Genomic DNA, 10,860 nt, shown 5'->3' with positions numbered 1-10,860 from the left:
TTCAGGATTATCGACTGACCCCACAAACCAACACGGGTCTTTTCGGCATGTTTTGTCCTCACTCACACACTTTCCGGGAAACTTCCCAGAAGGTCACCCATCCCAATACTACTCCAAGTCAAGCACGCTTAACTATGGAGTTCTTATCTATTGGGCTACCGAAAAGAAGATGCATCTTGTTGGTATAGGTAGTACCAATTAATCCTTATAAGCCTTCACTCAACCATGCAGTCCCATACCTGCATAGCCTCAGGATCCCTCTCATTCCGATGTGAATTCGGTTTTTCCCCTAAAAGCTGCTAGGAGTGTCTCATTGTCATGCCTCATGCATAAACAACCACTCCCTCGCCCTCGGGTGTCACATGTAACCACTCTTCGGCCTCTCCGACCTCGGGTGTTACAGTTGTCCTAGTTGGTCGGAGTTATCCATAGCAGACACTGAAGCCAAACACAGATTAAATTGCGACGAAGTTGCCATCGCTTTTTCTGAATACTCTGACGTACTAGGGTGCAGACTTGCCATCATTGTAGTTGGCATGCCATACGGTTGTTCCTTCTGAGGTAACGAGAAACCTAGATAAGGAGGCTTTTGGTCTCCTAAGTTTTGTAGTCCCTAGAAAATGTTGGTGAACTTGATGCTTGTGGTGATGAAACCCTCACATCTGGCGGTATGAAATACGCCACTACTTGGCTTATAGCAATGTGCATTTCCTCGGCGGAGGTTGGCGTCACAGAACTACCGACACTGGTAACCGTCGGTTGTCCTCCTAGGAAGGGGTTTGATTTTCACACTACATTTCAAAAAGTCTCTTACCACTCCTCAAGTTCATACAACACAAGACCTCACAAATGGATAGAGTCTACGGAAAAAAATAACGTAAGACGTTTTTTTTTGGAAAAAATATTCTCACAAAAGGGTCCCACAGAGTGTGCCAATTTGTTTACTGGTGTTTTTGGTAAACATTCACGAGTTTAGAAAGTCTGTGAGATTAACTCGAAAAATCTTCAAAATAATTTATGCAAATGATTTTTGTGACACACATGTAGGAAAATTTAATGTATTCGTCGCGTGAACAATAATGATGTAGAAAAAGACTTTAAATGAAGTTCAGTTTAGATAAATGACATTGTAAAATGCAATAAATGACATTAAACAAAGCAAAAGTAAAAGTACATGTTTCGTTTAAGGAAAAAAATACTAATGAAAAGACTGGACCCAGACACATACATGTTTCTCGCTCAATTGTTTCGCTCTTTGACTCAGGTACTCCAGCGTATATAGAGTATGCATGAAATTTTGTGACCTTGGATCCCATGTATGAATCTGCTATTTATTCTATTTACAAAGTAATCATCGACGACAGTTATGACCACTAAGGAACTACTGCATTTACTCCTCGTTCAATCATCAGGCTCCTACTAGCATGTTTATATGTCATCCACAACTTTGATGGTAATTGCTCCAACGTATTGTCAATACTGCCTGCCAAGGACTCTGGACTTGTAACTTTATTGAGTCTTTCAACCTTACGTGGTTCAGTCGACTGGTCTTCTTACTGAAATCAAGGTATATGTTGACTGTCCTTTTCGAGATTCTGGACATGTTCCCAAGCGATCCAGGTCTTGGGGATTTATCTCTGAGATTCCTCCAAACTACATTTCCATGTGTTGACGACTCGGTCGATCCCTCGTTATTAGTTTGTCGACGCTTTACCATTAATGCTCTCTAGCACATTTCATTAATGATTTCCCACAACAAATATATTTTTATTGACATTCTTTGTAGACTTTCTATTAGCTGAAAAATCCAAATGTAAGAGGGGTATATTATGAGATTTAGTCGGACCCATTTTAAAGTTTTGGATGGATTGTATAAATATTTGAAAAGTGTAGTTGAAATGTTTAAAAAATACGTTGTTAAATTTCAGATGTTCAAATAAATCTATTATGCGAAAATCCAACCCAAAAATTTCATATTTCATATAACATTTTTTTTGACGCTACATTCCTTGAATTATGTCAATTAAAAATAAAAGTAGATACATAAATATTAGAAGAAAAAGAATATGTATCCACGATGTAAAATCTTTACACTATCAAAGACATCCATTAAATTATAATTTAATTTTAAAATAAATAAGATAGTTAAATGATAAAATATTATTAAATGATGATATAAAATTATTTTATGCCACAGTTACACCATCTTTAATCTCTAAATATTTATTAAAACACTAATTGTATATTGAGTACAATCATTTTGGTATAATATTCACCTTAACTGGATATCATTACATATTTTTGTACAAAAAGAATATTTTACTATATTTCCTCTCAAAATCCATCTTCTTTCACTCGTGCTCTAAAAGTAGTTCTAAAACATTGAACAACTTCAAACAGAAAAAAAAAATGTCTATCATTTGTTAAGTGCTCTCAGCAAAATAGGAAAGTGAAAAATTCAACAAACAAATGAAAATCACAACCAATAAGTGAAAGCAGCATAACAAAGAAAGAAAAAAATATAAACAAATTCAAAAGAACAACCCTTTGAGCCTATAATCTGTCTCATTTCCCTACTAATTTACGTGCACGCTGATTTGCGCCTTTTACTCGATTGTTGAGTTCATCAACATCGTCACTAAGATAATCAAGTGCTTTGTTTTGGCTGCAAAATCATCACACACAAAAATGTATCATTAGCATTATTATTATTATTATTATCGTTAATATTATTATTATTGTTATTAAAGTATACAACAGATTTACCTGTCTAACTCAGTTCCCATACTAACTGCCATACCCTTCAAATCACCCAAGATATCACTGAGATCAGAGAGTGCATCATCTTGTTTAGCTTTTTCATGCTGTAATAGTAACATAAATATATGTTAATCTAATGAAAATCTTAAGTGAATTCAAATAATAACAAAACAAAAAACACAACACATACATCAACTTTCTGATAGGCATTGGCTGATTCATTGGGAGGTGTGGTTGGTGCAGAACGTCCCTTTGGCAAAGGAGCTAACCCCAGCTTTTCTCTATCTTCCTTATTTTTTACATTCTTTTTGGAAGAATTATCTGATAATACACCAAATTCAATTATAATATTAGTATATGCATGGTTTAGTTTCTGAAAAATGAGTATATAACTGGATGATATTTAAACAAAGCTATAATTTGTTATGCATGCATGTGCACATAATATCAATAATTGATTTATTCATAAACAAATGATGATACTCATTTTATTTTCACAAGGAAAATAACTATTATTTTATGATATATATTTTTTTTAAAAGTGGTAAAAGTCAATTTTTTATTAATTAAAGTGGCACTCATCATGGTTTAAAATTACAATCCATAATAGAAATTATGTTGACATGATAGTTTCTATAATTGGAATGAAATATCTTTATCTCTAAATGTCTTTTGCGTATTTCAAATGCTTTCTAATAAAATTCCTCTAATAAGCATACTAACAAACGCAATCATCGCAATCGCAATATCTATTATTGCAACTGCATCCTCGATCATAACTGAAACTTAAAACAATGATACTAATAACTATTTTGCAATCATCTATGAGGAGATCCGACAAACAACAACCTCAATTTAAAACTATTTTACTATCTTGAGGAGATTCAAAAGTAACAAGTTGTTATAAGGCTAAATGCTTAACACTAAACTTAAACCTAAAAATATTGTAAAATGTTTATAAATCATAAGCATAAATTTGAGAAGAAAACCTGATGTTATTACAGGGCCTGTGATTGTCTTGCCCTTCTTTGGTTTCCATGGCATAGAGAACATGCCCCCAAGATTGTTTAGGAGTTTTTCACCCTATGAGAGTTCAAATGATAATTTAATCATTTTCTGGATTATATATATTACCAAATGGTTTAAAAACTATATGTAACCGCAAAATGATATTGAAAGGAAACAAAATACACCTACCTTACTTAAATCCTTCTCAGTATCAACAACCATATTATGAGTCCTTGTAATCTGGTCACCTTGTTGGTGCAACATGTCAAGAGTTCTTGTAGCATCACTTCTAATATCCTCAGCAATCCTCAAACAATTATTAACACTATTTGTCGTCTCCTCAGATTTGTACACTGCATAATTTTCTAGCTCTTGAACACTTTGATTCTCCAGTCCTCCAGAATCCTTAAAACCTGTTTTGTACTTGGCTTTTGAAGCCGCGGACGGCGCGGTTGAGGTAGGCTTTCTTCCCCAATCGTCGTCATCATCTTCGTCAAAATAGTTTCCCTTTGACTTAGGCACTGCTAGGACGGGTTCTGAAGAAGTTCGTCTAGCTGGAGTAAGCGTTGTGTTCCTATCCGGTTCGGTGTCTCCGGAAGATGTACCATTTGCTGGTGGTGGTTTTCGAAACCCAAACATTTTCACGTGTAGGAGAATAAATGGTTTTCCAAGTATGCAATAATAATATGTTGTGTGGGTACACAAACCCAAATGTTATGATGGGTTTGCGTACAAGAAAAAGGGAAGAAGAAAGAAGAAAAGAATGAGAAATGGTTGATACAAAGACGAGAGAGTGAGAATTGTCTCTATTTTGGTGAAAAATAAGGAAATGATGAAAGGAGAAGCGAGAAAACAGAGATCTTTGCTCTTTTTCAACCATACACCCTTTGACAAGTTTAGACGGTTGGTTTGGGAAATTAAGTACCTTCTCTTTTGATTTTCTTTTATCTTAATATGGTCTCGTTTTCCTTATTTGATATATATACTATTTTATTTTATTTTGAAGCCAACAAAACAATTCATAAAATTATTAATCATAAAACTTAACTTTTATATTTTATATTTTGAAAATAATGATAATCAAATGAAAGATAAGGGGAGTGTATTGTACTGAGATTTCAATAAATTTTGAAAGATTTTTTTGATAAAATATTTTGTGGTATTTAATCAAGACAGTTATAAAACTCAAATAATTCTTGCGGTATACAGTTAAGACAGCCACGCTTTTTTTATCTAGGGTAATGAAAATCATTGGTATTTGTTTTGTTAGAAAATCAAAATTGTTGGTGTAGATCTTTTATGAGGTGTTCCATATATTTGATATGATGATGCGTGAATATGAATGATAACATTGTATTTATGGAGACTCTTTTGAATCTGCCTCGAGTTGAAAGGGAAAATCAATTTTGACTTGATTTTTATTTAGATTTCGATTTTTATCGATTATAAAATATAGGGATAGATTGGATAATGAGGACATTATTATTATTATTATTATTATTATTATTATTATTATTATTATTATTATTATTATTATTATTATTATTATTATTATTATTATTATTATTATTATTATGTACATTATTAGTTAGTTTTGATCATTTGGAATATTAAATATATGATCAATACTTTGATATTTTGATTTGTATTTAATTATTTGAAATGTATGTATCATATTTTTTTTAGACTATTTTATTTTATTATTTGTAATGTAATATGATATTCGGTTAAATAAATATTTCTATTAAAAATTGATTGAATTACATAGATGATGGCGAGGTGGGGATACTCGAAACCGTTTGAGAATGACTTGAGTTTTAATCTTCATCTCCATTGGAGACCGGGCCGAGAAATAGAGATTCTTCAAGGATTGGATTTGGGTATGAGAGAGATAAAAAAAAATGTTCATGACCCGCCCCGCTACCATGCCTATGTGTGGGGGTGGACCTGCAAGTCAGTAAGAGAGTGAAAAGGGGTAGAGTGAGTTGTTATTAATGTTGTGTAATTGTTAACCTGGGAATTTTGGTTTAGTTTTTTTGACATAAAAGCATAATGTAAAGCCATGAGATTGTTAAGTATAAAACAACATAGTTGTAGTCTCAACAGTTGATGACTCTGATTGAAGAGTCGAGTTAGATAATCTAGAATCCTAAAAAGTCTGGTTTTGAGGAATCTCATAAATAGATCCATAAGATCATGATCACTCTCTGTTCAAAACATGTCCATGAAGGTGGCAAGAAACACAAAAAGGGGAGTTTGAATTGGGTTTCTAAAAACAAAAGTTTTTTTCAAAACCAACTCAATCAATTAAAAACATGAACAAGAAAAATAAAAAAGTTATTTTTATACTGGTTCACTGTTAACAAATCTACCTCCAATCCACCTTACCAAGGTGATTTCTCCTATCAAGAAGGACTTGATCCACTATAATCAAAACCTGATTGCAGACACCACAAAGACAACCCGGCCTTATCTTCTTGAGTCTATCTGACTCAAACCTAGTCACTCAAGGAACTCAAACAGATTTGAGATTTATAAGTTATGTTTACAAAGAATGCTTCTAAGAAAGCATATTAACACAAGTTAATACAATGAATATTTCTCACACGGTAACGAGTAAAAACTCTTGTGTGTTTACAAAACTATACACATAAATAATATGATTTCAATAAGAGCATGTGTAGTAGCGTTATCAAAGCATCTAGCAACTTCTATCAATCTTCAAGTCTCCTTTACATGGACATATAAAAGAACCGTTGGAGGGTAGAAATAGAATACTAAATTGCAGTTGTCTCTTTCATAACGGTTTGCATATGGGAGGAAAAATGGTACAGTAGTATTGTCTTTAGCCCACAAAATCAGGGTAGTGGAGGAAAGGGAGATCTTGTATTGTGTACTATTTTCCTAATACAAAACCTTTTGATATCATCTTCTAATCTTCATAGGCTTCTGATGAAATGATGTTGAAGCATGCTTAGAAGGATCAAGAGACAGGTTATCAGAATCTTCAGAACCTTGCTCTTCAGAGTCTTGACATAGTTCCTGAGAACCTGGTCTTTAGAGTCTTCAGAGTCTTCAGATTTGTTCTTTAGAATCTTTAGAACTTGAGTGCAGTATCTTGAAGGCAGACAAACCTTCAGAGGCTCTTCAATCAGAGTCAATGTCAGAAGCTTTAGTATGAACGTTCCTCAGAATCATTGTCTAAAAGCTTTCTAGAACTTGGCAACATCTTGTAAAGCACTTGAATCTCCTCAGAGTCGGAGTGTATTGATTCCGGAATCTGATAATGTCACACGTTATTGCTTCAGAGTCAGAACCTGTTAGAAAAAGTTACACACTAGATAAAAACTATTAGTGTACAAAATTGTTCTTTAAGAAACAATGCATTATTATAATCAAAGCTAAAGGTCAGATGCATAACCAAATATTGTTCTAATAGTCCAGAATCTCAAAAATGTTTGCACAAATCAACACTTTGAGGTGGATATATAATGTAGAAGTGTCGAGTTCGACGCACCCATATGATGTTAGGAGTTAAGGGCCAATATGTGTAAATAATCCATAGTATTTTATGGCCCTTTTCACTTGATCTCAATGGAATTTCTTGTTAACACCTTAGTTTTAAGTGTAAATATGTAGTTTTTAACATTATCATGTAAATAGCTTTTGTTTAATCATTTTTGTGCAAATTTGTAGGTTTCAAAGCCTATTGGAAGCATGAGAAACCTAAAGGCACCAAGCAAGACCCAAAGTTACATTTGTGAAGATTCCATGTTTTCCAAAGCGGGCTAAGCGCGATCCTAGTGCGCTTAGAGAAACCAAAGGATAGGGAGCATTGGAAAATTCGTGATAGGAGTGTGATGAGCGTGAATCAAGGCGATTTAAGTTATTTTTTGTTGATCGAGATAAGCAAGCTCTGATGGGGCTTAACGTGATTTCACTTTTTGGCCCATGCTATATATATACGTTTGGCTAGATATTTTAGGTAATACTTCACTCCAATTTTATTCCAAAGTCATTTTCATATAAAAAATCATCAAGAACTCAGAATCAAGATTTTGAAGCATCAATCTTTGAGTTTTTCGATGTTGATGCTTGTGAGTCTCTTCTTGTTACTTGTTGAAAAAGGTATCATGGTTATGGGTAGATAAATCGTCTTGTATCAAGATTAGATGTAATCAATCTTAACTTGTATGTGTTTATTTTGATCTTTTATATGTGAACAACTTGATAGTTAATGTAGATGATAACCTTTGCTTTTATTGAATATTTATGGTTTAAATCATTATTGAGAAAGATTTTTTAAGTCTCGACCTAAGTTTATCATCTATCAAAGACCAAGTCTAGACATGGAGGTGGAATTTGATATTCACTTTGTATCGGATCATTAATGTTATTTGTATTATTTAATAGGTTGAGACATCGTCGATTAAACAATATGGTAAAACTCGCAATACCGTATTAGACATGAGCGGTATAGATAAGCGATAGGTGGTTATGTTGATTATAAATGAAGTTCACATGCTTGATTAATCGAATACATACAAAATAGGTTGATGAAATCTAGTCTTGATATGTCTTTTAAAATGTTATTCTTTCTAAACTTTTATCATTGCTACAAACTCCTATGAATGTTACTTTCACGAAACCAAAACCAATCGAAACCATCACTTAAGACATTGTAAATTGTATAATGACGGTAATATCTCACCAATCCATATGGAAACGATAAAACAAACACTCACAAAAAAACACTTTTTAACATTAGGGACTTGGAGTGTTTTTTGAATCCAGACGTCAATTGAATTAGAAATGTTTCGACAACACTATAGGAGCCGACTGGAGATTCCCGACATAGGCAGTTAGGAGATTTAAATGCAGTTACTAGTGTGAGTGGTGATTTGCAACAATTCAAAAGTTGAAGACATGTCGATGCAATTATTAGGCTGAAACCCACGTAAGGGAGTGTGCATCGATCTCTGTGTAGATAAATGTTATCGACGGTTAACATTGTAATAATATATAAGACGAGTTTAGTCATGTAAACAAGGGTCACAAAAATTCATTAAGAATTCTCTATAGAACTTAACTATCCAAGTCATAGAGAGAAAATAGTTTGCGAGAAGATGTATGAATTTTTGTCATTTTCTCTTAATCTTTAAATTTGAAGCATTTACTTGAATGGACTTTTATGTTCTTTGTTTATTTTTTATTTTCAAATCAATTTTGCATTATTTCAGTTAGAGTTTATATTCAAACTTTCTACATTCAAGCATTAATATTCAAAATACAAACGTATTCTCTCAAATATTTTGCACAACATGTCCTAGGATTCTTTCTAGTTTAATAAGGTAAGTGAACAAAAATTAGTGATTTGATTTACCAAAAAAAATGGTAAACAAGTTTGCATGCCTAGTGGGACCCTTTTGTGGAAGAAATTTAAACTTTTGCAAAAAAAGTTATGCATTTTTTGTTAAATTTTGTTTTTCATACATGAAATACTTTCACTGTCTGAGTGTTTATGAGTTTGAGAAGTGGTAAAACTTTATTTGAGATGGCATGTCCAAAAAACACTTCCCTTCCCCAAAATAATGCTCCATATAATATAGCACAACCAACTGAATCGATGGTTGGTGGTGCAGGCACTTTAGCAACTGTCAGAGTAACTCCTCCTTTTGTAAGTGAGACGTCGATTTTTACAACATTACCATAACCAGTGGTCCCCCCACCACAAGTAATTAGTATTCCAAGCACTCTCATGGCCACACAAGTGATTATGGGAGATCCTGGACCTTATTTTCTCCCAAGTTTCACACTATCCCTTGGTAGTAGGGAATATTCATATGGCATGCCAACTGCAATGATGGCAGGCCTACAAAACAGTACATTTATGTGTGCAGATAATGTAATAACTATTGCATCTCCTCTCAATCCATAATTAGCATCTGAATCTGCTATATGCAATCCCAGTCAAATGGCACAACCAGAAGGTTGGTTAGGTTATATACCTCAGGCAGTCCATCCCCGACCACTAATTCCCTCGTGTCTATGAGGCAACAAATGTATTAAAGCAACCATGAGATGGTAAATATGCTTATGCAACAAATTGGTACTATGTTTAATCCTTTGATCCAAAACACAAATCATAGTTACCAACAATTGGAACACCAAATGGGTTGAATCACTAATTTCTTTGGCGCCCCTCAAGCACATCTCCATCCAATCCCTCAACTCCAGACAAGCGAAGGAATTCAAAACCCAAGTCTCTCTAATAACTTAGGGCGACAACATATTATGCCCCACCAAGTCTAATAACTTATACAAGGGGTAGTTGAAGCAGTCGTAGGCCAAAATGGCCTATAGTTGGTATTGGTCAATGTAATACCCCAAAATTTACCCTTCACTTTTTCATGGAAAACATGGGATTGCATTAGCATCATATTAGGTCATACTCATTGCATACTGCATCAGTGACTTGGGAAATCAGGTTTTGATTGATCACTCCTTACCAGAAGGAGCCCACACAAAGCAAGTTTGAGAATTGGACTTCATTTTCCAAATATGCAAGCCTCAAGGGTCTCAAGGTGGTCCAGGTATCTCATGGTGGTCTGCAGTTCGTCAGTGGAAGAGTCAGAGCTCTCAGAGTGTGCATCTGCATTTGATCAGAAATCAGGGTTTCATGGTTATCTGCAACAGGCAATGTTTGATGGGAAGAAAAGGGGGCTCATTCATGTCATTATTAGAGAGGCATCTTGGCCTAGGAAGATTCACAATTATCACAGAAAGATCCATTGGTAATCAGTGCAATGAGTTCCTAGTCATTTTTGCCCTAAAACTATGGTTTTTGCATAAAATCGGTTTATTTCTGATTCCTTGAGTGAAACTCATTTCCATGGCCCTCCACATGTCCACAAGGATCTACATGCAAAAAATCAGCTCTTTATTTGAGCCAGAGGTGCCTCAATTGATCAATGGAATCGGGAATCAGACGGTTTGGGAAAAGTCAACTGTGGGGCCAGAAAAGTCAACTCCTGACATTTTGAAGGTGGAATCTCAAAATTCATGCCTAAGGAAGCCTACATGTTAAATTTG

General features: G+C 34.1%; 1 protein-coding gene across 1 annotated transcript; it reads right to left on the bottom strand.

Annotated features, from left to right (window-relative positions):
- Positions 1-2,548: 2,548 nt before the first annotated feature.
- Positions 2,549-4,479, bottom strand: LOC127119635 (putative SNAP25 homologous protein SNAP30). The gene is made up of 5 exons (XM_051049907.1): positions 3,958-4,479; positions 3,750-3,843; positions 2,951-3,081; positions 2,767-2,864; positions 2,549-2,665 (listed from the first exon to the last, which is right to left on the bottom strand). The coding sequence occupies exons 1-5, from the start codon at positions 4,405-4,407 to the stop codon at positions 2,566-2,568; spliced, it is 873 nt and encodes a 290-aa protein (XP_050905864.1). The 5' UTR covers positions 4,408-4,479; the 3' UTR covers positions 2,549-2,565.
- Between the last annotated feature and the right edge of the window lie 6,381 nt (positions 4,480-10,860).

The sequence above is a fragment of the Lathyrus oleraceus genome, chromosome 2, assembly GCF_024323335.1.
Source record: "Lathyrus oleraceus cultivar Zhongwan6 chromosome 2, CAAS_Psat_ZW6_1.0, whole genome shotgun sequence".
NCBI lineage: Eukaryota > Viridiplantae > Streptophyta > Magnoliopsida > Fabales > Fabaceae > Lathyrus > Lathyrus oleraceus.
The sequence above is the reverse complement of the archived record's forward strand: the minus strand, read 5'-3'. Positions and strand labels throughout refer to the sequence as shown.

Bases quoted from the DNA above. Each gene is read 5' to 3' on its own strand.
- LOC127119635 (XM_051049907.1), bottom strand. From the start codon at position 4,407: ATGTTTGGGTTTCGAAAACCACCACCAGCAAATGGTACATCTTCCGGA. The intron at 2,865-2,950 runs GTATGTGTTGTG...TTACTATTACAG, and splicing joins ATGCCTATCAGAAAGTTGAT to CATGAAAAAGCTAAACAAGA. The intron at 2,666-2,766 runs GTAAATCTGTTG...ATGATTTTGCAG, and splicing joins ATGGGAACTGAGTTAGACAG to CCAAAACAAAGCACTTGATT.